The 22,301-nt window shown below is 34.2% G+C and overlaps 1 protein-coding gene across 2 annotated transcripts in view; it reads left to right on the top strand.

Annotated features, from left to right (window-relative positions):
* Positions 1-22,301, top strand: part of SAMHD1 (SAM and HD domain containing deoxynucleoside triphosphate triphosphohydrolase 1) — a 39,597-nt gene that overhangs the window by 5,787 nt on the left and 11,509 nt on the right. For both annotated transcript variants that reach the window (XM_036902340.2, XM_036902341.2), the window contains exons 3-11: positions 2,591-2,663; positions 7,083-7,243; positions 8,925-9,040; positions 10,478-10,548; positions 17,156-17,311; positions 18,323-18,423; positions 18,603-18,711; positions 19,515-19,606; positions 20,742-20,857. In XM_036902340.2, coding sequence (XP_036758235.1) covers positions 2,591-2,663; positions 7,083-7,243; positions 8,925-9,040; positions 10,478-10,548; positions 17,156-17,311; positions 18,323-18,423; positions 18,603-18,711; positions 19,515-19,606; positions 20,742-20,857 — 995 coding nt within the window. The remainder of the gene's footprint in view (positions 1-2,590; positions 2,664-7,082; positions 7,244-8,924; positions 9,041-10,477; positions 10,549-17,155; positions 17,312-18,322; positions 18,424-18,602; positions 18,712-19,514; positions 19,607-20,741; positions 20,858-22,301) is intronic.

Below are 22,301 nucleotides of genomic sequence, written 5' to 3'. Positions count from 1 at the left end.
GAAATAAGAAACATTGTCACATTAACTGTACACATCAGTTGTAAGAAGCATTAGATTTCAGAAAAAATGAAATACAGCAATAAAATCTTACTATAATTTAACTATAGTCCATGACCCAGTAGTCATCACTTAATTAAAACCCAAAAAGAGATTCTTCATGAAGATATCACTGATTAAAATGTGTGACGAGAGCCACTGGAGGGTTTTTTGTTTTGTTTTGGCAATGGCTATGGCAAAATAAATACTTGTAAAAGAGATTTACTGTAGTATTGGTTAAGGAAAACACTGGGCAGTGAGGTTGGTTTAGATTTGGCACTTCATGCTATGACTCCTATTATGCTCAACTGTGTAACTACTTAACCTGGTCAGTTATAGCTCACCTATAGGTACTTCACATAACTTGGTCTTTTTCCTGCGCTTGTTATGTCAAACTGATGAGGAGGCTAGGGGAATAATAAAACATGAGATATGTTGCTTTAATGATTAATCAGTTGTAATAATGTTTCCCTACATCTCAAGAAAGTCATTCTTAGTTTTAGTAGTTATAGTAGATGTCAGGGTACAGCATAGAGGCCAGTTGTAGTGCTCCTGAATTCAAGTCTGTCTAGGGCTTTTAGCAAAGGATTTATTTTTCAATCTAATTAGCTAGTAGATCAGTAAAGACTAACTCCTTGCCTGATGCTTCTTTTGACATTTATCTGGATGTCAGGCTGATATGCCTGAACCTATTGTAAGTGTAAATGATGCAGGATAGTGAATTACAGGATTTCAAACTGTTTAATTCCTATGAAGTTCTTTCTCAAAATGGGAGTATTAAGAGAGATTACTGACAAAGGAAGATGGATATAAATAAAGCTAAAACCTTCATATGTGTTTAATTTGTGCATGAGTCATACCTGGTTCTCATAAGTCAAACTCGAACCTTTGTAATTCACCACTATAATCAATAAAATAATCCATCCATGGACTGATCATGCACCCAACAGCCACCCCTACCAAGGAATCTTCTACATTTCCAAGGCTTGCTTTGTATCCTAGACATTTGCATTTGATTTGACTGTATCTTAACTGCAGTAACCAACAATTACTTCTCTTTGATATGACAGAGGCTCAGTTTGTTAAACAAATGTAGCCTTCCCATATATAACATCTTTGGCCAATTTAGGTAACCTTGTATACATATTCACTCTTTAGTTATATAAGCTCCTGGGTTCTTGTAGTTAAAACAACTGATGGGATAAATATTCAATTTATAATCAGTTATAATTTCTGTAACACCTGTGATCATAGTTGAAGTTCTCCTGTAGTTCTCAAGGGCAGGAACTGAGTTTTTATTGTAAACCACTGCAGAAACACACTGTTTAATCCCTCTCTCGCCCTGTGGGGTAAATCCTTGTGAGGTATTATCCCTGTGCTATAAATGAGAAATCAATGTCCTGAAAATTTAAGTGATTTGCCCTAGGTCACACAGATAACATGTGGAGATGAGAGTCAATTCTGATTCCAAAGTCCTTTTTTCATTATCATGCTCTACTTTATTTTTTTATTTTTATTTTTTAATTTTATTTTGGTATCATTAATCTATAATCACATGAAGGACATTATGTTTACTAGGCTCCCCCTTCACCAAGTCCCCCCCACATCCCCCATTCACAGTCACTGTCCATCAACATAGTAAGATGCTGTAAAATCACTATTTGTCATCTTTGTGTTGCACAGCCCTCCCTGTGCCCCCCGCACACTATACATGCTAATCGTAATGTCCCCTTTCTTTTTTTCCCACCCTTATCCCTCCCTTCCCACCCGTCCTACCCAGTCCCTTTCCCTTTGGTAACTATTAGTCCATTCTTGGGTTCTGTGCTTCTGCTGCTGTTTTGTTCCTTCAGTTTTCTTTTGTTCTTATACTCCACATATGAGTGAAATCATTTGGTACTTGTGTTTCTCCACCTGGCTTATTTCACTGAACATAATACCCTCTAGCTCCATCCATGTTGTTGCGAATGGTAGGATTTGTTTTTTTCTTATGGCTGAGTAATACTCCATTGTGTATATGTACCACATCTTCTTTATCCATTCATCTACTGATGGACACTTAGGTTGCTTCCATATCTTGGCTATTGTAAATAGTGCAGCGATAAACATAGGGGTGCATCTGTCTTTTTCAAACTGGAGTGCTGCATTCTTGGGGTAAATTCCTAGAAGTGGAATTCCTGGGTCAAATGGTATTTCTATTTTGATATTATGCTCTACTTTAAAGAATGCTATGTTGAGTTTTCACTTACGTGAGCCATGCAAATTCAGGATCATGAGGATAGGTGTTGACTTCAGTTAGGTTAAAATAAGTTTCAAGTATAAACTGAGCATTCAGTAGAGATGTAGGAGATGTTGAAATCCCAAGAGCAGAAACTCTTCCTGGGGGGGTTTCATGTCTTAGAAGCAGAGGAAAGAGAGTTTCTAGGAGGAGCATGTTTGAATTATGAATTCTAATATGACATATTTTTATTAGTATAGATAACCTAGAGTTTATTATATACTATAGGAATTATTATTAAGCAAATAATGATGTTTGCTTATCCTGTTATAATTGTAGAACCTTGGGGGAGAGAAAGAAGCTGCTTAATTATATCCAACGACTGGGTGAGATTTCTGTTGATACAATGAAGGTAAGAGGAATATGAGTTTATGATCGTATTTTTTAATATAAAATGATATAACTCAATTATGTAGAATTCGTTTAAAAAATAATGGAAGGAATCTCAGTAATAGAATTGTGCATAATGGATTTTTACTTTTCTAAACTTGCTGCATGTTCTAAAATAACAGAATATTTAAATCAGAAAAAAAACTGAAGTATTTTAAGTATATGGAAAAGCATAAGTAGACCACTACCCAATTTGTCAGAGCTTAACATTTTGCCTAATTTACTTCAGATCTATTGTTTTTACAACAGAATATTAGAAACAGTAGGCCTCCTATGTACCCCTTCTCAATTCTGTTTTTGTCCTTTCTCCCTGAAAAGTAATCCCTGTTCAGAATTTGGTTTAATCATTTTCATAAATACTTTTTTACTTTTACTACATGTGTATGTAGCTATAAACAATGTATAGTATTGTTTCACGTTTTAAAATTTTTATATAAACTATTTCACAGGAAGTAACCTTCTAAACTCATTTAACATTGTATTTTTGAGAATCATTCACATCAGCACACATAGCTCTAATTACCCCTCAGTCATAGAATAACTTTTAAAGTTGTACTAAATTTTCTTAAATTTGGTAGACTTTTTTGTCAAATACTAGTCCAAAGTGTGGACGTATTCCTAAAGTTTAATCTATCAATAATTGTTGATATTCTCCTCTTCGAGGCCCTTCTAGACATCAGAAACCTTGTTTTTCAGACCCAGTGTCCCAAGAATCATTTTAGCAAGCTATCAGCTGGCCCCGATCCCAGAAATTCTGATTCTGGGAATGTAGAGTCGAGACCCCAAAATTTGCATTTTTTCACAAACTCTTCAGGATAATTCTAATACCATAATTTCAAAAATGTTTCTCAATTGGTTTGTGACATGAAGTGTACCTTACTGTTCACCCTTTTGGCATCTATAGGTTAAATAATAGTTTCAGATCTAGAAGAATGTGGCCCTACTCATTCCCCTTTTGCACCCTTTTGGGTGATCATTTGTATTTTTCATCAGGTATTTTATGTATTTAATGTATAGTGTTTGAGTTTTCTCAGATCCTTATGCGAACACGTTTCAGTTTTACTTTTGCAAGTTAGCCTGCTTATCTTCCATTGAAAGCCATGTTTGAAAATATTTAATGAATTCATTTGGTTCAGTCCTATAAGAATGTTCTTTTATAGACAAAGTAGCTGCTCTTCCAACAGATATTTTATTTGAAGAATAATCAAATCCCAGCCCTTTCTGAAAAAATTACCTAATATTAAAATAGTTCATTCTTTTTATGAAGAAATAAATAGAATGATCACTTACCAAAGACGGTATCTAACTATTTGGTCCTTCCTGCAATTGGAAGAAAGTTGCTGTCCTGTATTTTATTTTCTCCTTCCTCAGTACCAGCAGCATAGGATGTAGAAGCAGGTAGGGCATAGTTCAGAAGGTGAGTTTTCTTTATTAGGTGGAATCATTTCAGATGATCTCTGAGATCACATTTTCACAGTTATAATTCACAACAAAAATATTTTTGAAATAATAGTTAAGGCAGCCAGTGGTTTCATTTGGTATTTTTTTTTCTGTTTTTCTTCAGAAACAGGAAATTGTTTAATCTCATTTGTAAAGTATAAATTACAGTTGTAGAAAATAACTTTTAAAGGTACTAAGTACTTGAGTCACCATATAGTGATAAAATTGATACCTTATAAGATCTAGTTAGCTTCATCAGCAGTACAGTTGAAAAAGAATTGACTCCTACCCTAATTTGGTATCTACCTTTTATTCTCTTTTTTTAAACAGCTATTGTGAAATATCATTCATATATCTTTCAACTCAGGCAAAGTATGCAAGTCCTTGTTTGTTAGAAAGTTCACAGGGTTGTTCAGTCATCACCACAGCTGATTTAAATTGTAAGAGTATTTATTCTGGATACAAGTCTCCTATCAGATGTATGATATGCAAATATTTTCTCCCACTCTCTGGATTGTCTTTTTACTTTCTTGGTGCTATTCTTTGGAGTACAAAAGTTTTTAATTTTAATGTTGTCCAGTTTATCTATCTTTTCTTTTGCTTGTTGTGCTGGTGTCATATCTAAGAAACCATTGCCTAACCCAGAGTGACAACCTTTTATTCTTGGCTCCGTTTTCTTCATGCTAAAATTAGTTCACTTGGCCTCTGAAGCCAGAATTGTATAACCATGGGGAGGAATTGCAGTGTTTGACATAATTGGCATTGATTTGTCCTATGGGTTAATGAATTTTAAGAGAGTGAATTATCCACTTTCTCTACCTTCTCTTGCTAATAGGTTTTAAATCTTAGAATCACTAGCTCTGAATCTTTTTCTGGTGTCTTTTCTCTCTTTTCTTCTAAGTAGAACTGACCCTCCTTTTTTTTTTTTTTTCTCCATTCTATTTTCTTAGTATTCTGGACATAGATTCTGTTGTCTTTCTCAGAGAGCCTTACTCATTTTATACCCAGTGCTTGGTATATACAAAAGACACCTAATAGACAATAAAATTGTTTGATCCTTCATGGCTAGTAACACAATAGAGTATCATATAGCCTTTAAAAGTGACAAGTAAATGAGCCATGTGACTGTATAAAGAGTAATTTATGTTAAATAATACTGGAAGAACAAAAATAACAGATTGCAAACAATGATCAAAGTATGTCAGTAGCACATACATACAAAGAGTTTGGAAGGGAATATGAAATAATGTAATTAGAATTTTCAACAACTCATTGCCCAGTATTAAGGGAATGGTTTAGAAATGTTGGTTCATCAATGAAAAGGAACCATTAAAATGGTAATTATTAGGATTAGTAAGATGAGAAAGCGCTCGTGGTGCATCTTGACATGAAGAATGTGTGTATATGTATTAAGTTAAAAATAATTTTCATTGAGTTACTTTTTTGTAAAGTTGTTTAAATTTATTTTGTTTTAGTATATTTAGGGTGAAGTAAATGTCTTAAAAAGAGTTATTATACACATACACATACACACAAAGTTAATATACCTGAAAAATAGACGGAAGACTTCTAGTCCTTTAAATGAATTAAAATTGGATTGTAGAATTTGTCTTTGATTATTTTTAATAAAATAGATGTAGAATTTTTCTTTGATAATTTTTAATAAAATAGATTCTCATTTGTTGTGGTTACACTAATCTTATATAAAAGGGAAGGAATAGACCAGTGTATGATTTTCATATATTTAAAGATTGTGGAACTTTTTCTGACTGATAAGGACATTCACAGGTTTGAATTAAGACATCTCTTGTTCCTTCTATTCCTGAAATACTTTGACATCATTCTTGGTGTATTATTAGAGATGACTGACTTGATAAAGTGGTTTTATAGAGCAGGATGGAAAAAACTAATACTAAACATCAACCATAAATCTAATCTTTATTAATGTACATATATTGTTAAACAAGTTATAAATTCTAGTCATTATTTGACTCAGGCTGTTGTTACCCAACTTGGATTGAGCTCTTTTTAAAGGAAATAACTTCCTTATTAACAGTATGTTCAAATAAATGTTAGATCAGGTGACCCCTTTAAGTTACTTTACAGCATTAAGCTTCTGTAATTTATACTTTATAAATTTCTGTGTACAGACATGGTACACTTTAACTATAACAGCATGTTAACATAGATATCTTTGCAGTAGTGGTTCAACTATAGTCATTTAAAACATATTTCAGTTCCTACAGTATACCAGGCACTCTCTGGTAGGTTCTGAGAAAATGGCAGTAAACAAGATTAATAAGGTCCTTCATCTCCCAGAATTCCATGTATTTTTAAAGAACTTCATGGAACAATTTGAAGCAGTTTAAAAATCATGGATTAGATTATTTATCAGGTTCCTTTTTTATTCTGTAGCTTTCTCTTTAAAAGGCAGTTATGGACAGTTAAGAAAGATGTATCTTTATTTAAAGAAGTATAGAGTGGCACTAATTTATGACCCATATGTAAAGCCCCTGTTTAATCTTAGGGTAATGAATAATTGTGAAATTATAGACACATTTAGGGAAAAAATAGGCACAGTATGGGTACTAATGGCTTATATGATCTGAATGAGTATGTTAAGTGATTATGTTTAAGTTGATTACAAGACTAGCTTATTAAAGGCTAATTAAATAATATGCATAATAAAAAGATTGAAATCCTTATCTCTGTGTTATTAGAATCCACTAGGAAGAAGTAAAATATAACCAGATTCTAATACACTTGATCTGTCTGGTAGTGAAAAGTTAAATAAGGGGATATCAACATCTTGTCATTTCCCTAAGTAGTATTCTTGAGGGCATCAAATAGCTTTGACTTTGCACTGTAGCTAGGAATGGTGCACCAAATTTTTAGATGGAGTTAAATGTTATTACTCATTAATTTAAACTTAATTTTCTAGGTAATTAATGATCCTATCCATGGCCACATTGAACTCCACCCTCTCCTCATCCGAATCATTGACACTCCTCAATTTCAGCGGCTTCGATATATTAAACAGTTGGGAGGTGGTTACTATGTTTTTCCAGGAGCTTCACACAACCGATTTGAACATAGTCTAGGGTAAGAAGGGAACTGATGGGGAACTTACAGTTAAGTGCCTTCTGTCTCATGAAATGATTGTCTTATCTTATCTTATCTTTTGTATCCTTATAAACTATCTCACATCTTGCCTGGAAAGATAATGAAAGTGTCTATTGACAGGTCATTTGGATGCAAAACTTGTTTATTATTTAAAAACCAGTAGTGTTGGTTACTGATATAACTAACTTTTTGAGTTTGATTATTTAATTTTCCTGTACCCCCTATTTCCTCTTGTATAGAATTGCCCTTTGAAACCAAATCATGTTCTTACCTGACAGGAAATAATGTAAATCAGAAAAGCATTCATGAGCTTAGAGAAGGTGGCTCCTTAGTTATGTGTCACTGAGTTGAGACTTTGGTCTGCTTTCCCATTATACAAATAATGGGCTGGGAAGAACTGGACAATTTTTCATATTTTCATGAAGTACTCCCAGTGTATTACTCTTTGGGTTTGTTTGTTTTGAACCATTTATTTTTAGCCAGACTATAGGTATCTACTCAAGTCTTCATTCATCAGCAAATATTTATTGAAAACTTACTGGCCCTGCTAAACCAAAAAGATAACAATGGTTTCTATCTTCATGGAGCTCAGGGTTTAGGGGAGAAGAAAGATAATTGTATTTATTCTGGAATTACTTTCAGGGAGAAGTGCTGAAAGTGCATTTAACATTTCTTAGGCATTTTATCTTCAGTCTATGTTGTAAACATTACAAAGCCAGAAGTCCTGCTTTTTTAAAAAGAAATTGTAAAATACACAGAATATAAAATCTACTATCTTAATCATTTTTAAGTGTACAGCTCAGTAGTGTTAAATATATCCACATTATTGTGCAACCAAGCTCCAGAACTTTTTCATCTTGCAAAACTGAAACTCTATACCCATTAAACAACAATTCCCCATACCCCTCTCCCTCCATTCCCTGGTAATCACCATTCTAGTTTCTGTTCCTATGAATTTGACTTCTCTAGGTATGTCATATAAGTGAGTTTGTTCCTGGCTTATTTCACTTAACATAATTTCCTTGAGGTTCATCCATGTTGGTGCATGTGTCAGAATCTTCCTTTTTTAAGGCTGAATAATATTCCATTGTGTGGATAGAGCATGTTTTGTTTATCCATTCATTCATGGGTGGACACTTGAGTTGCTTCTATCTCTTTGGCTTTTGTGAATAGTGCTGCTATGAACATGGGTGTGCAAATCTCTCTTTGAGGCTCTGCTTTCTATTATTGTGTGTATATACCCAGACATGGAACTGCTGGGTCATTTGGTAATTTTATTTTTAATTTATTGAGGAACTGCCATACTGTTTTCCATATGGCTGCACCATTCTACATTCAGACTAACAGTGTACAAGGGTTCCCAATTTCTCCTCATCCTGGTCAACATTTTTTTCCAGATAATAGCCATCCTAATGGGTGTGAGGTGGTATTTCATTGTGTTTTAGATTTTGCATTTCCCTCATTATTAGTGATGCTGAGCCGAGAGGTCCTACTTATGAGATTGTTCGTGTCTTTCTACCTTATTCTGAAGTAGACTGTTCTGTTAAGTGTCCTAGAGATATTTTAGAACATCTGAGAAACCATACTTGAGTACCACACATATCACTCATCTTTTGAACAGGAGAGTAACTTTATTTTTGTTTCGTTTTTTGCTCCGCAGTGTAGGGTATCTGGCAGGATGTTTAGTTCGTGCACTGCATGAAAAACAACCAGAGCTGCAGATCAGTGAACGAGATATGCTCTGTGTTCAGATTGCTGGGCTATGTCATGATCTCGGTAAGCCATACAATAAGCCAAAGTTGTTATGTAAAACCGTAACATGCTACCTCTTTGAAATTTAGTAATCTGACTAACCAAAAGAAATACAGAAGTTGTATTTTGATGCTCCAGTTAACATTAATAAATGTGCCATTGCTTCTTCCTAGAATGATTCATAAACCCAGAGCTTTGCCACTTTATTTTTTATAGTCTTTCAGTAAATTTCCCATGTTAAACATCTTTTCATGCAAGTTACATGAAAGGACTTGACTTTCTGATAGTAAGGTTTTCTTACTACTGTGTTTAGAAGGATGTGAATTTTAATTTATTTTTATCCTTCTTGTTGAATAAAATTGCCATTTTTCTTTCAGTTACTTGATCAAATACATTCTTCTCATGCTTAAAATACATAATCTGCCCTAGCAGATTAACGGCAGATTTAGAGAACTCCTTTTCTTCCCTGACCCATGTGAGGTCTTGGGCCACTTAAACTAAGTAGAAGAATACCCTTTTTCTTTGACAAAGAAAGAGAAAAGAGACTGTCTTCTTCTGTTGCATGAATTTTTACTGCTATCATTGTAGTTTATTCCTACCTCTTAGATGATGCTGAGAGTTTGTGTGTGCCCTTAGGTCAGAGAAAGAGAGGTATTTGTTTCAGTAGCCAGATACTTAAAGGGCACTCTCTTTAGTGCATCCCCTTGGAGATTTCAGTAGGACCAGTAGCACCCTCAGATGATAAAGATTCTTGGGATTTTGAGAGGTAATCAAGGGAAACCTTTGCCAGTCCCCAGGAGCCTGAGCACTGCAGTCGTGAGCCCTTATGGACAGACTGTGACATGCAAAAAGGCCCAGGGCTACTCCAGGTGGGCTGCCTCTCCTGCCAAGTAACTCACTTCTCAACAAAGTTCCATATCACCAAATGTTGTGGAACATTAAAAATCACTTACAAATAAGATAAACTAGTGACCTCTATTTTTGATGCCCACATCATCAGTAAACACTCATAAAACAGCCCCCACACATGTATATTTATTATAAAATATATTAATATACATTATGAGATTTACATTACACTAGATGTTTTTAAAGGATGAGAATAGTAACATAAAGTTTTTTTTCTTCCTGCACCCCAGCATTAGAATCGCTGTTCTGATATACATAATTCAATCTGAAGATGCCAAAAGTTTTTGTCATTAACATTCCTTTCAGTTACACAAACCTGTCCCTTCGCCAGATTTATTTAAACTCCGGTGACTCAGAGATGCCTCAGTGGAGAGCTTACTTTCCTATTCTTTTATTTTAGAAAGTAGGAAAGGAGGATTTGTCCCTTTTTGTGATGTATTTATAGATGATTAATTTCTATTGATAATCAAACTAAAAAGATAAAACAATAGATTAGCTTTTTGCCAACTATCAAACATTTTTTCTTGTTCTAAGGCTGCTTTTGTTTTTAAGGTCATGGGCCATTTTCTCATATGTTTGATGGAAGGTTTATTCCACTTGCTCGTCCAGATATGAAATGGACGGTATGTATTCATATATGTAATAGTCAATAAAACAAATATTTAAGTAGCCACTGCAGCGTTATTAAGTATACTTACCCATTACAGTTTTCATAAATAACTATGTGACATGCTGTATATATAAATATGTTTCATATAGGGTGCTTTCATATATAACTATGTGTTTTCATTTGATCCTCACAGTTGTCTGTAAGGAAGGAGTCATCTCCATTTTTACAAGTGTGAAGGAACTTGAAGCTCACAGAGGTGTATTGATGCACCAGAAAAATCACAAAGCTGTTAAATGGTATAGCCAGCACTAGAAAACTAGCTTTCCTAATTTAATGCTCTTTTTACTCTATCACATTAATGTAAAAAAAAAAAAAGTTCCACTCTTGACTCATTTTGTCTGCCACAAAGTAACTGATACCAGCGAAGTTTCATCATTTTTATGAAATGAGCCATTTTCTAATTATGGGTTTGCAGGTGGCTAGCCTCTATTTTTGGAATGAATTTTTGAGAAGTAAAGTTAGATTGGCTCCCTTTTTTTTTTTTATCACACCATTATTTCTGGAACTAGAATAGAAAAGGGTATGCTTCCTAGTTGTCAACCACTATGTCCTTTCTCTTTCTTAGTTCACATACAATAACTGTACATATTATAAGCGTACATACAGTTCAGTGAGTTTTGACAAGGGTATACATCCACATAACCACTACAAGTTAGGACAGAGGATGTTTTCATCTTCCTAGAAATTCCCCTGTGCTCCTTTTCAGCCCATTCCTACTCTTCGCTCCACCATCACCTTCTGATTTTTATAAACCAGATTAGTTTTGCCTATTCTTAGACTTGATGTAAATAGAATCAAATAATAGATACTCTTTTGTGTCTTTTATTCACTCAACTTAATGAGTGTGAGATTCATTAATTCATGTTGCACACATCTGTTGTTGATCCCTTCTTATTGCCGAGGTAGCAAAAAGTAAGTCATGATTTGTTTATCCTTTCTCCTTTTTTTTAAATTGAGATATTGATATACAATCTTATATTGGTTTTATACATACAACACAGTGGTTCAGCAGTTACACATATTAAATCAGCACCCTCACTGGTGCAGTTATCTGTCAACATAGGGAGATGTTACAGAATCATGGGCTGTATCTTCCATGCTGTACTACCGTCCCCAAGACCAACTTCTTTTATGACTGAGAATTGTTGTGCCCCTTTTCCCCCTCACCTTCCACCCTGAAGTTTTTTCAATATTTTACCACCCCATCCCTTGCCCCTGGCAGCCTCCAGTCACTTCTCAGTGTCTATGCAATCTGTTGCTATTTTGTTCATTTTATTTTGTCTTATTTTTATATTCCACAAATAAGTAAAATCATATGGTACTTGTCTTTCTCTGCCTGGCTTATTTCACTTAGCATAATACCCTCTAGAGCCATCCATCCATGTTGTTGCAAATGGCAGGATTTCTTTTTATGGCTGAATAATACTCCATAGTGTGTACGTACCACATCTTTATCCATTCATTTATTGATGGACACTTGGGTTGCTATCCTTTCTCTTTTTGATGGAATTTGGGTTGTTTTGAATAAAGTTGCTATGTACATTTCTGTACAGGATTTTTGTGGAAAATTCTCCCATTTCTCTTAGGAGTAGAATTGCTGGGTCATAAAGTAGACACATATTTTAACCTAAGACACTTCTCAGGGTAGTAGAGATTTCCTGTTTTCCACAGCCTCACCAACCTGTGGTTTTTTAGATTAGTCCTTTCAGAGTATGAAATGGCATTTTGTGGTTTTTTTTTTTTTTATTCTATGATGTATGTTGAATACAGTTTCCTGTACTTTGTTATAGATAAATCTTTTGTGGAGTTTTTTCAATGTTTTACCCATTTAAAAAATTTGATGTTTGCCTTTTAATTACTGATTTGAGTAATTATATATTAATCATATTATATATGTGATTAGAAAATCTAATTATAATAATAAATAGAATTATATAATAGTTAACATATAACTATATTAATTATATTATCTATTATAATCAAGAATGTATATAGTCAGATACATGTATTGTGAATATATTTTCTCCAGTGTCTGACTGGCCAATTCATTTTTTTTAATGGTGCCCTTTGAGAAACAGAATTTTATTTTATGTATTTATTTTTTAGCAGTTTAAAAGGAGATTTATTGAAGAACTTTGGAATGTTTGCCTGAGTGGTAGGGATATGAGGGAAAACTCTCCAGGGGGGGAGTGGGGTTGTCAGACATCATCCTTTGTGCCCAGAAATCTTAAGTGCTGGTGAGGTACTCTGGTTCTTTAACTGACTAAGGTGGATAGTTTCTCTCCAGTTTTCCTGCTCTGGGACCTGCCCTCAGGCTATAAGACAAAGAAGAATTGGAATATTGCCTAGTGCCTTTCTCTTCCGAGTGTTGCCTTCCTGGTGACATCTGCCTACTTTTGTTTGCTGTCAGGTACCTTCAGAAAGTTGTCCAGAGTTCGTGGTTTTTTTCAGCAGGGTTGATATAAATGAGATTTACTCAGCCACCCCCAAGTCTTTTTTATTTTTTTCACCTTGAAAGATGGTTTTTATTATTCAGAGAGTAGTATCCTAGAATTCTTCTGAATTGTTTATTTATTTATTAAGGTATCATTGATATACAGTCTTACAAAGGTTTCACATGAGCAACATTGTGGTTACTACATTTACCCATATTATCAAGTACCCCACACACACCCCATTGCAGTCACTGTCCATCAGTGTAGTAAGATGCTATAGAGTCCCTACGTGTCTTCTCTGTGCTATACTGCTGTCCCCGTGACCCCCCCTACATTATATGTGCTGATCATAATACCCCTTAATCCTCTTCTCCCTTCCTTCCCACCCCCTTTCCCTTTGGTAACCACTAGTCACTTCTTGGAGTCTGTGAGTCTGCTGCTGTTTTGTTCCTTCAGTTTTGCTTTGCTGTTGTACTCCACAGGTGAGTGAAATCATTTGGTATTTGTCTTTCTCTGCCTGGCTTATTTCACTGATCATAATACACTCTAGCTCCATCCATATTGTTGCAAATGGTAGGATTTCTTTTCTTCTTATGGATGAATATTCCATTGTGTGTATGTACCACATCTTCTTTATCCATTCATCTACTGATGGACACTTAGGTTGCTTCCATTTCTTGGCTATTGTAAATAGTGCTGCGATAGACATAGGGGTGCATATGTCTTTTTGAATCTGGGATCTTGTTTTCTTCGGGTAAATTCCTAGGAATGGAATTCTGGGTCAAATGGCATTTGTATTTTTAGTTTGAGGGACCTCCATATTGCTTTCCACAATGGTTGAACTAATTTACATTCCCACCAACAATGTAGAAGGGTTCTCCTTTCTCTGCATCCTTGCCAGCATTTGTTTTTGTTTGTCTTTTGGGTGGTGGTCAACCTAACTGGTGTGAGGTGATACCTCATTGTGGTTTTAATTAGCATTTCCCTGATGATTGGTGATGTGGAGCATCTTTTCATGTGCCTGTTGGCCATCTGAATTTCTTCTTTGGGAAAGTGTCTGTTCAGATCCTCTGCCCATTTTTAAATCAGATTATTTGCTTTTTGATTGTTGAGGTGTGTGAGTTCTTTATCCAAGTCTTTTTCTTTAAATATTTTGCCTTTACATTTAAGTCCATAACTCACGTGGAATTTTTTTGTGCATGTGTGTAGTGGCAATCTAATTTCTTGTTTTTATTTATTTATTTTTATTAAGGTATTGTTGATATGCACTCTTATGAATGTTTCACATGAAAAACAATGTGGTTACTACCACATACCCCATTGCAGTCACTGCCCAACAGTATATGCCTAACAGTAAGATGCCACAGCGTCACCATTTGCCTTCTCTGAGCTACACTGTCTTCCTCATGATCCCCCCCACACCATGTGTGCCAATCATAATACCCCTCAGTCCCCTTCTCCCTCCCTCCCCACCCACCCTCTCCCATCCCTCCCCTTTGGTAACCCCTAGTCACTTCTTGGAGTCTGTGAGTCTGTTGCTGTTTTGTTCCTTCAGTTTCGCTTCGTTTTTATACTCCACAAATGAGGGAAATCATTTGGTACTTGTCTTTCTCCACCTGGCTCATTTCCTTGAGCATAATATCCTCCAGCTCCATCCATGTTGTTGCAAATGGTAGGATTTGTTTCTTTCTTATGGCTGAATAGTATTCCATTGTGTATATGTACCACATCTTTATCCATTCATCTACTGATGGACACTTAGGTTGCTTCCATAGTTTGGCTATTGTAAATAGTGCTGCAATAACAGGGGTGCATATGTCTTTTTGAATCTGAGAAATTATATTTTTTGAGTAAATTCCTAGGAGTGATATTCCTGGGTCAAGTGATATTTCTATTTTTAGTTTTTTGAGGAACCTCCATGTTGCTTTCCACAATGGTTGAACTAGCTTATATTCCCACCAGCAGTGTAGGAGGGTTCCCCTTTCTCCACATCCTTGCCAGCATTTGTTGTTCTTAGTCTTTTTGATACTGGCCATCCTAACTGGTGTGAGGTGATATTTCATTGTGGTTTTTATTTCCATTTCCCTGATACAGTGATGTGGAGCATTAATTTCTTGTTTTTAAATATGAATAATTCTTTATTGATCGCTGATCTGTAATACTAACCCCAACATTGATTAACTTCCCATATAATGAATCTTTCTAGATTCTGTTCTGTTCCACACTTTCTTAGTTATTATTACTTTATAATAAGTCTTGGTAGTTGGAAGGACAACTGTTCACACCTTGTTCTTTTCTTGGATATCTTTGCCCCTTTTCTTTTCTATTATAAATTTTATAATTTCTCCATGAAGGTCTGATAACATCTTTTGTTATATGAACTCCTAAGTTGCTTATAAGTTGTAATTGATATGGGCTGTGCTATCTTTGTGAAACTTAAATTTTTCTGTATATGTAAAATCTTTTCTGAACCATTTGAAAATAATTTGTAGATATACTCGTTTATTCCTTAATACTTTAGTGGGTATTTCCTGAAAGCAAGAACCTCCTCTTATATAACCTCAGTACATATCAAAATCAGAAAGTTAATATTGGTGCAGTATTATCTAATTTACAGACTTATTTTCAAATTTCACCAATTGCCCATATGACAAAGAGGGAAGAAAACATTTTTTTCCTGTTCTGTACATGCATTGCATTTAGTTGCCATTTCTCTTTAGTCTCTTTATCTGGAATGATTCTTCAGACTTTGTCTTTCATGACCTTGTCATTTTTTGGAGTACAGTTGAGTTTTTTTGTGGAATTGAGTTTGAGTTTCAGTTTTTCTGATGTTTCCTTTCCATGTGAGAATGCATTTTTGGCAGAATGCTGTTTGTCCTTAGTGTGTCACATCAGAGACACATAAAGTATATATAAGTCATTACTGGTGATATTAACTTTGATCACTTGATGAAGGCAAACTCAGTCAAATTTCTCCACTATACTCTTTTTTTCCTCTGTAGTTAATATGTATCTTTATTCAAGTAAGGAAAGAGTTATAGGACCTTTCAGGTTTTTGTTTTTATCTTGAGTCAGTTTTTGGTAAGACCTGTGATAGGACAGATGTCTCAAGGTGGTCGTTTGATCTTTACAGCAATTATGAATGAGTGAATAGAGATAGTTAAATAAAATGAGGCCAATTTTGATTCCCACCCAGATCTTAATTTCAGAGCTTAAAAACATTTTTTACTGGCAAGTTTGCAGTTACCCCTTTTCACCACTAGATGGAAATGCTAATAGAACTTGGAACTTCATTTGAAGGATGATGAAACAGTAGAACTTAGTGATATTTATTAAAAATGGGATTCTACATGTATGACTTGGTAATATTCTTCTGTACTTACTATACAGCACCTCTGTACCTCAGATGGTATATCCCTTTAGTGTGTTTATGAAATAATTATGAACATAGTTTGAAAAGGTTTTAGGTTAGTTAAATACAGACATACCTCATTTTACTTTGCTCCACTTTATTGTGCTTTGAAGATATTATGTTTTTAACAAATTGGAGGTTTGGCAACTGCATTGAGCAAATCTATTGGTGCCATGTTTCCAACAGTATTTGCTCGCTTTGTGGCTCTGTAGTATTTTGGTGATTCTTGTAATACTTTCAATGTTCTCATTATTGTATTTGTTGTGGTGATCTGTGATCAGTGTTATGAGTTGCTGAAAGGTCAGATGGTAGCACTTTTTAGCAGTAAAGTATTTTTAATTAAGGTATGTACATTTTTTTCTTAGACATAATGCTGTTGCACACTTGGTATTGCACACTGAATAGACTACAGTTCAGTGTAAACATGATTTTTGTAAGCACCGGGAAAGCAAAACACTCATTTGACTTGCTTTATTGCAATATTTGCTTTAGTGCAGTGGTCTTGAACCAAACCTGTAATCTTTCTGAAGTATGCGTGTAGACACAAATTTGATAGGCTTTTAAAAATATCTGTGGGACTGTAGCTGGAAACTAGATCTTTAACATGCAGTAGAAATTCACCTCTGAATTACCTGGAATCAAGAGTAATTTGGATAATCTGGGTCCTAATGGACTAGAGTCTCTAAAAACCATATTATGCTGACTTTTCCTAGCATGAACAGGGCTCAGTTATGATGTTTGAACACCTAGTTAATACGAATGGACTCAGAGATGTCATGCAATACTATGGTCTCATCCCTGAAGAAGATATTTGCTTTATCAAGGAACAAATTACAGGACCACTTGAATCTCCAATTAAAGATTTTTCGGTAAGTTTGTGTACAACTTAATTTGAACTGACTGGTACTTTCCATCTAGTCTTTTCTCAGTTCCTTCAGAGCTTTTTAAGGAGGGGTATTTGGCTACTTAGGGGGACTAAATGATAGACTATGTTATATATTTCTACTGCTTAATGCAAAAAAATGAAAGGCTTATATATTTTTTCCATCTCTTAACTGAGCTCTTTAGAGGTTATCCTCCCAAATTAAAATTCACATGTAAATATTTTTAATGAATTTGTATTCAGTATTTTATGTAGAAGCCTAAAGTTACTTTTTTTTTGGAAAATAAAAGTATGTTTCTTATTTATCCCTTAAAATTAACATATTTGAAATATTTAGCTATATGAAGAGCTAGAAAAAAGTTGAATTAGTTCAGAGGAAAATCTGTTCTGTTTCCTTTATGATTATTTTTTTTAATTTAAAAAGAAGTTGAAAAATAATTTCCTTCTGAAGTTTTTAAGGTTTTTTCCTTAAATATATGCAAATCTACTTATAAGATGTAAGATAAAGAGGTGGATTTTATAGCAAATATCCTATTTCCAAAAAATTGAGCTCTAAAAATTCTTTGGACAGTACAAATCATTTAGACTAGATGTATAGCTACTTTGAAAGATAGTACTATTTTCGTGTGTGAAGTCAAACATTAGCATATAAGGAACATTCTTACTAGTTCATAATTATATTTCATATATTTTTAGAAACTTCTAAAGCAAGAAAATAAGAAAGCTTGTTGGTAATGGGAATTGTAATGAAGTTAGGATCCTTTCAGTGGCACACAGTTTATTATTAATAGTATGTCACGTACCTTAGCATTTCTTTTCCCTTTTCTACTAATTTAGGAATTAAGTAGAAGAAGGAAAAAGTAGAAACCTTCTAAGTTACACATTCCTATTTAGGTGTCTGTTTATAATTTTTCAGATTAGTGTAGTGCTTTGCTTTTGCCTGTAAACAGAGTTGGTTCCTATCCTAAAATTTTCTGTGAGTTTTCTTGTCTTTCAGTGGCCATACAAAGGGCGTCCTAAAGAGAAAAGCTTCCTATATGAGATAGTGGCCAATAAAAGAAATGGCATTGATGTAGACAAATGGGATTATTTTGCCAGGTATGCAGAAAAGTTGGTTAAAGTCCTTGTATATTTCAAATATATACAATTTCTATTTAAGTAAAATAAAAAAATCTTTGTGTAAATTTAGTGTTAATATTTAAGGTACAGTTTCCTTGTTAAAAAATTTACTGTTAAAAAAAATGAAATTTCTTCTCTCTGCTTTGGAATGTTTCCAGGGACTGCCATCATCTTGGAATCCAAAATAATTTTGATTACAAGCGCTTTATTAAATTTGCCCGTGTCTGTGAAGTTGATAACAGGAAGCATATTTGTACTAGAGAGAAGGTAAGCCGTATTGGAAGAACAACAAAGAAGATGTAGTTCACGGTTTGAAATGTAGAAATGACCATTCACTAATTTGTAAAAGCCAGTACCTGGTAAATTGTCAATCCTACTTATGCTTAGCATTTGTAAGTTTCTTTTCACTTTTACTGTGTGTGTTTAGTAACAATCAAATTACAATTGACATAGTATTGTATTAGGCACTGTTTTGAGTGTTTTAGATGGATTAACCCAATTTTTACAACCCTATGAAATAGATAATACTATTATCCCACTTAACAGATGTGAGAGGAACAAATTGAGTTACAAAGAGGACATGCAATTTATAAATGGCAGAACTGAAATTTCAACCCAGAAAGTTTGGCTCAGGTTTCACCCTTTATCACTATATTAGTGTTTCATTGTAGTTAAAATACTCAAATTCTTAGGTCCCATGTAGCTGAAGAGTAGTACAGTATTGTTCTATAGAAAGTCTTTCTTTTGAGAATAAGGAATCTAAGAAGAATAATACCTAATTTCTAGAGTTATTAGGAAGATTTAAAAATATATTGACGGTGCCTAAAACAGAAACTATCAGAGTCAAAACACTCAATAGATTTGGGTTTACTAAGAACAAAAGATGCAAACCAATAGTTTTACTTACCTGCCTTGTCATTTTTTCAGTGGACTCAGGGGTTTTAGTGAAATAACCCCTGTACATAGCCCTCTTGTCTGCCACCATCCCTTTTCCTTATCTTATATACTTATCTACTAACAAGGGTAACAATGTGATCCTGTATTAATACTAATTTCATGTTTTCTTGCAGGAGGTTGGCAATCTGTATGACATGTTCCACACACGCAACTGTTTGCACCGTAGAGCTTATCAACACAAAGTTGGCAACATCATTGACACAATGTAAGGAATCCTATTGTTATTTCTCTATAAAATTTTCCATGATGCTTTGCTAGAGTATCATTCTTGGGTCAAGTTGACATCTCTCAATAAATTCATGTGAATTTTAAGTGAATAAATCTAAAATGATTTCCTTAAACAAGCAAGAAAACTAGCATAAAGTAAACGTAACTTAGTTGGAGAAAGAGGAGGAGAATGGATAAATCAGATAGATGAGGGGCAGAATAGCTGGCTTCAACTAGACAAAAGAGGCAATGTTGGCATGGCTTAGACGTTGGCACAGGTATTCACTTATGTACCAGACATTAGTCATCAAGGTGAGATGGGACATGGATAATTGACATTCCCAATTAATGACAAAAAATAATTTTAAGGGTCAAGATTAATGTCTGTCCTTACCCTATCAGTTATTTATCAAAATTATAGCAAATAATAAAACAGACAGGAGTTTCACCCTTCTCCATGATCCAGTCAGAACCATGATAGAAAAGGACAATCAAGTACAGATATTAAGTACAGCCAGACATCTCTGTCACCCAAAGTATCCACAAGGAATTATCAAAAGTTAGGTGTGAGTTGAGTTAATTCCATGTCTTTAAAATACCTTTAAATTGAGTTATTATATGCCTTTCATACTCATGTTTACATTTGTGGTGAGAAAATTTATTCCTCCTATTTTTTCCCCATCTTTTGTCATGAGCAGACTACTTATAATGTGTTCTGTTTGTATTGTTGTTACTTTGGTAAGAAGTTTTTGTTGTTTTTGTTAATTTGTTTTTGATTTGGAGAGTTGCAGAGCTCTACATTCAGAGCCGGGCATTATTTCTTCCTAACTTGGTTAAATGAAAATTACTTAATTTCTGTATTAGTTAAATTGAGGCTGATTACACCCATCTTATTGGCAAGGTTAAATAAGGTAATTTATCTAAAGCTCTGCCATAATGCCTAGAACACAGCAGACATGGTAGCTCGTGAATCATCGTGTGCTTATTACTATGTTCGAGAAGCAGTTGTCTTTAGAACATTGTGTCTCAAAATTTTACTTCCCTAAAGTAGAAAGATTTCCTTTATTTTAAGTCAGGCATAAAGCAAATATTCAAATGTTCTTGTAAACAAATTTTTATAAAATGATCTTTAGGATTACTGATGCTTTCCTCAAAGCAGACCCCTACATAGAGATTGTAGGTGCTGAAGGAAAAAAGTATCACATTTCTACAGCAATTGATGACATGGAAGCCTTCACTAAGCTAACAGGTAAGAACCAGAAGGTAACATAAGCATAGGTAGTACATCTCAAGTAAAGTATAAGCTTCTCTTGGATTACACATGGGTTATTTTCCAAACATTCCAACATATTTAGCTTCTCAATGACTGTATACTTTTAGACTTGAGTTTTGTCTGTGCTTTGTACTAACAAGGTAAACTTGATAAAGTTATTTAACTTCTCTGAACCTTGGCTTCCTCATCTATAATATGTAGGTAATGACACCTAGTATATATAGCTGTGTTGTGATGCTTAAATGAGGCATAGCACCTAGTATAGTGCTTGGCACATAAGTATTCAATATTTATTTAACTTGTAGTAGAGTTGGATTAATATCAGAAAAGCCTGTTTTGCCCTTTTAACATTTTTGTTGCAAAACACAGGATGCAGGAAACATTTCTGCACACTTCAGCAGAAACAAAATCTGCAGCTTAGGGTGGGAGGGAAGAGAGGTGAATGTGCTGCGGTTGGTTGTTTAATGTGGGCAAGTGTTGACTCCTGAGAAAGAAAGATCAGTAAAGCGAAAGAGGTAGAACAAAAAGTCAGAGTTCTTACTTGCATGTCATGAAATTAACTCTGCTTAACTAAAAATAAAATTAGAATCACAGAGCTTATAAGTAATAGAGAGGCTTAGAGGTTCTTAAAACAAGCCAAAACAACAAAAGCTGAGTGGCGGAAGATAGCCAAGGTAGTGTGCATCAGCTTCCAGCCTGGGGCTTCCCTGCTGTCCACCCCTGCTAGATTCTGTCTGCAGCACACTGCCAGAGTGAAACCTAAACCATTTCTTCTTAAACTCTCTTTGAAGACCCAGTATTCTTCATTTCCAACCCCTTGCAGATTGATGCTTTTGTAAAATAAGTATTAAATTACTTAAATTAAATCATTACATAAATTACTAGGAAAATGAAAAGGAGGAACAAAAACATACAGAATACAAGCCCAAATATTTATTATTTAATCTGACAAACTTAACATAGCTTTCAATAAATATAATCAAAAGAAACTTAATAGAGAAAAATTTTAATTACAAACACTCTATATAGTGTTTAGAAAATTTACATAGGTAATTAATATAGAGTCCCTATTACACTTGTAACTTTTTAGTCCTTTTTCATTCGTAACTAAACCCCAGATTTGAAGTGACATAGTGATCCTCCAGACTGAATGTCTTTGTGCGCACTGAGAACACTGTACATCTATGTTTAAGGTTTATAATGTGATAATATGCTTCTTGCATGTTAATCTAGGTTGGATTAATGAGAGTTACTCATGGGGGGTAATGTATAACTGAATTGTATGTTTTGTTTTATTATCATAGTAGATAAACTAATCTATTGTTAGGTTGATAGAAATGAAATAAACTAAAACAATTTGAGCAAGTTGGAGGTATTTGTTTATTTATTTTTAATTTTTTATTAAGATATTGTTTTTTTT

This window comes from Manis pentadactyla, chromosome 5 (genome assembly GCF_030020395.1).
Source record: "Manis pentadactyla isolate mManPen7 chromosome 5, mManPen7.hap1, whole genome shotgun sequence".
In the NCBI taxonomy this organism is placed as follows: domain Eukaryota; kingdom Metazoa; phylum Chordata; class Mammalia; order Pholidota; family Manidae; genus Manis; species Manis pentadactyla.
The sequence above is the reverse complement of the archived record's forward strand: the minus strand, read 5'-3'. Positions and strand labels throughout refer to the sequence as shown.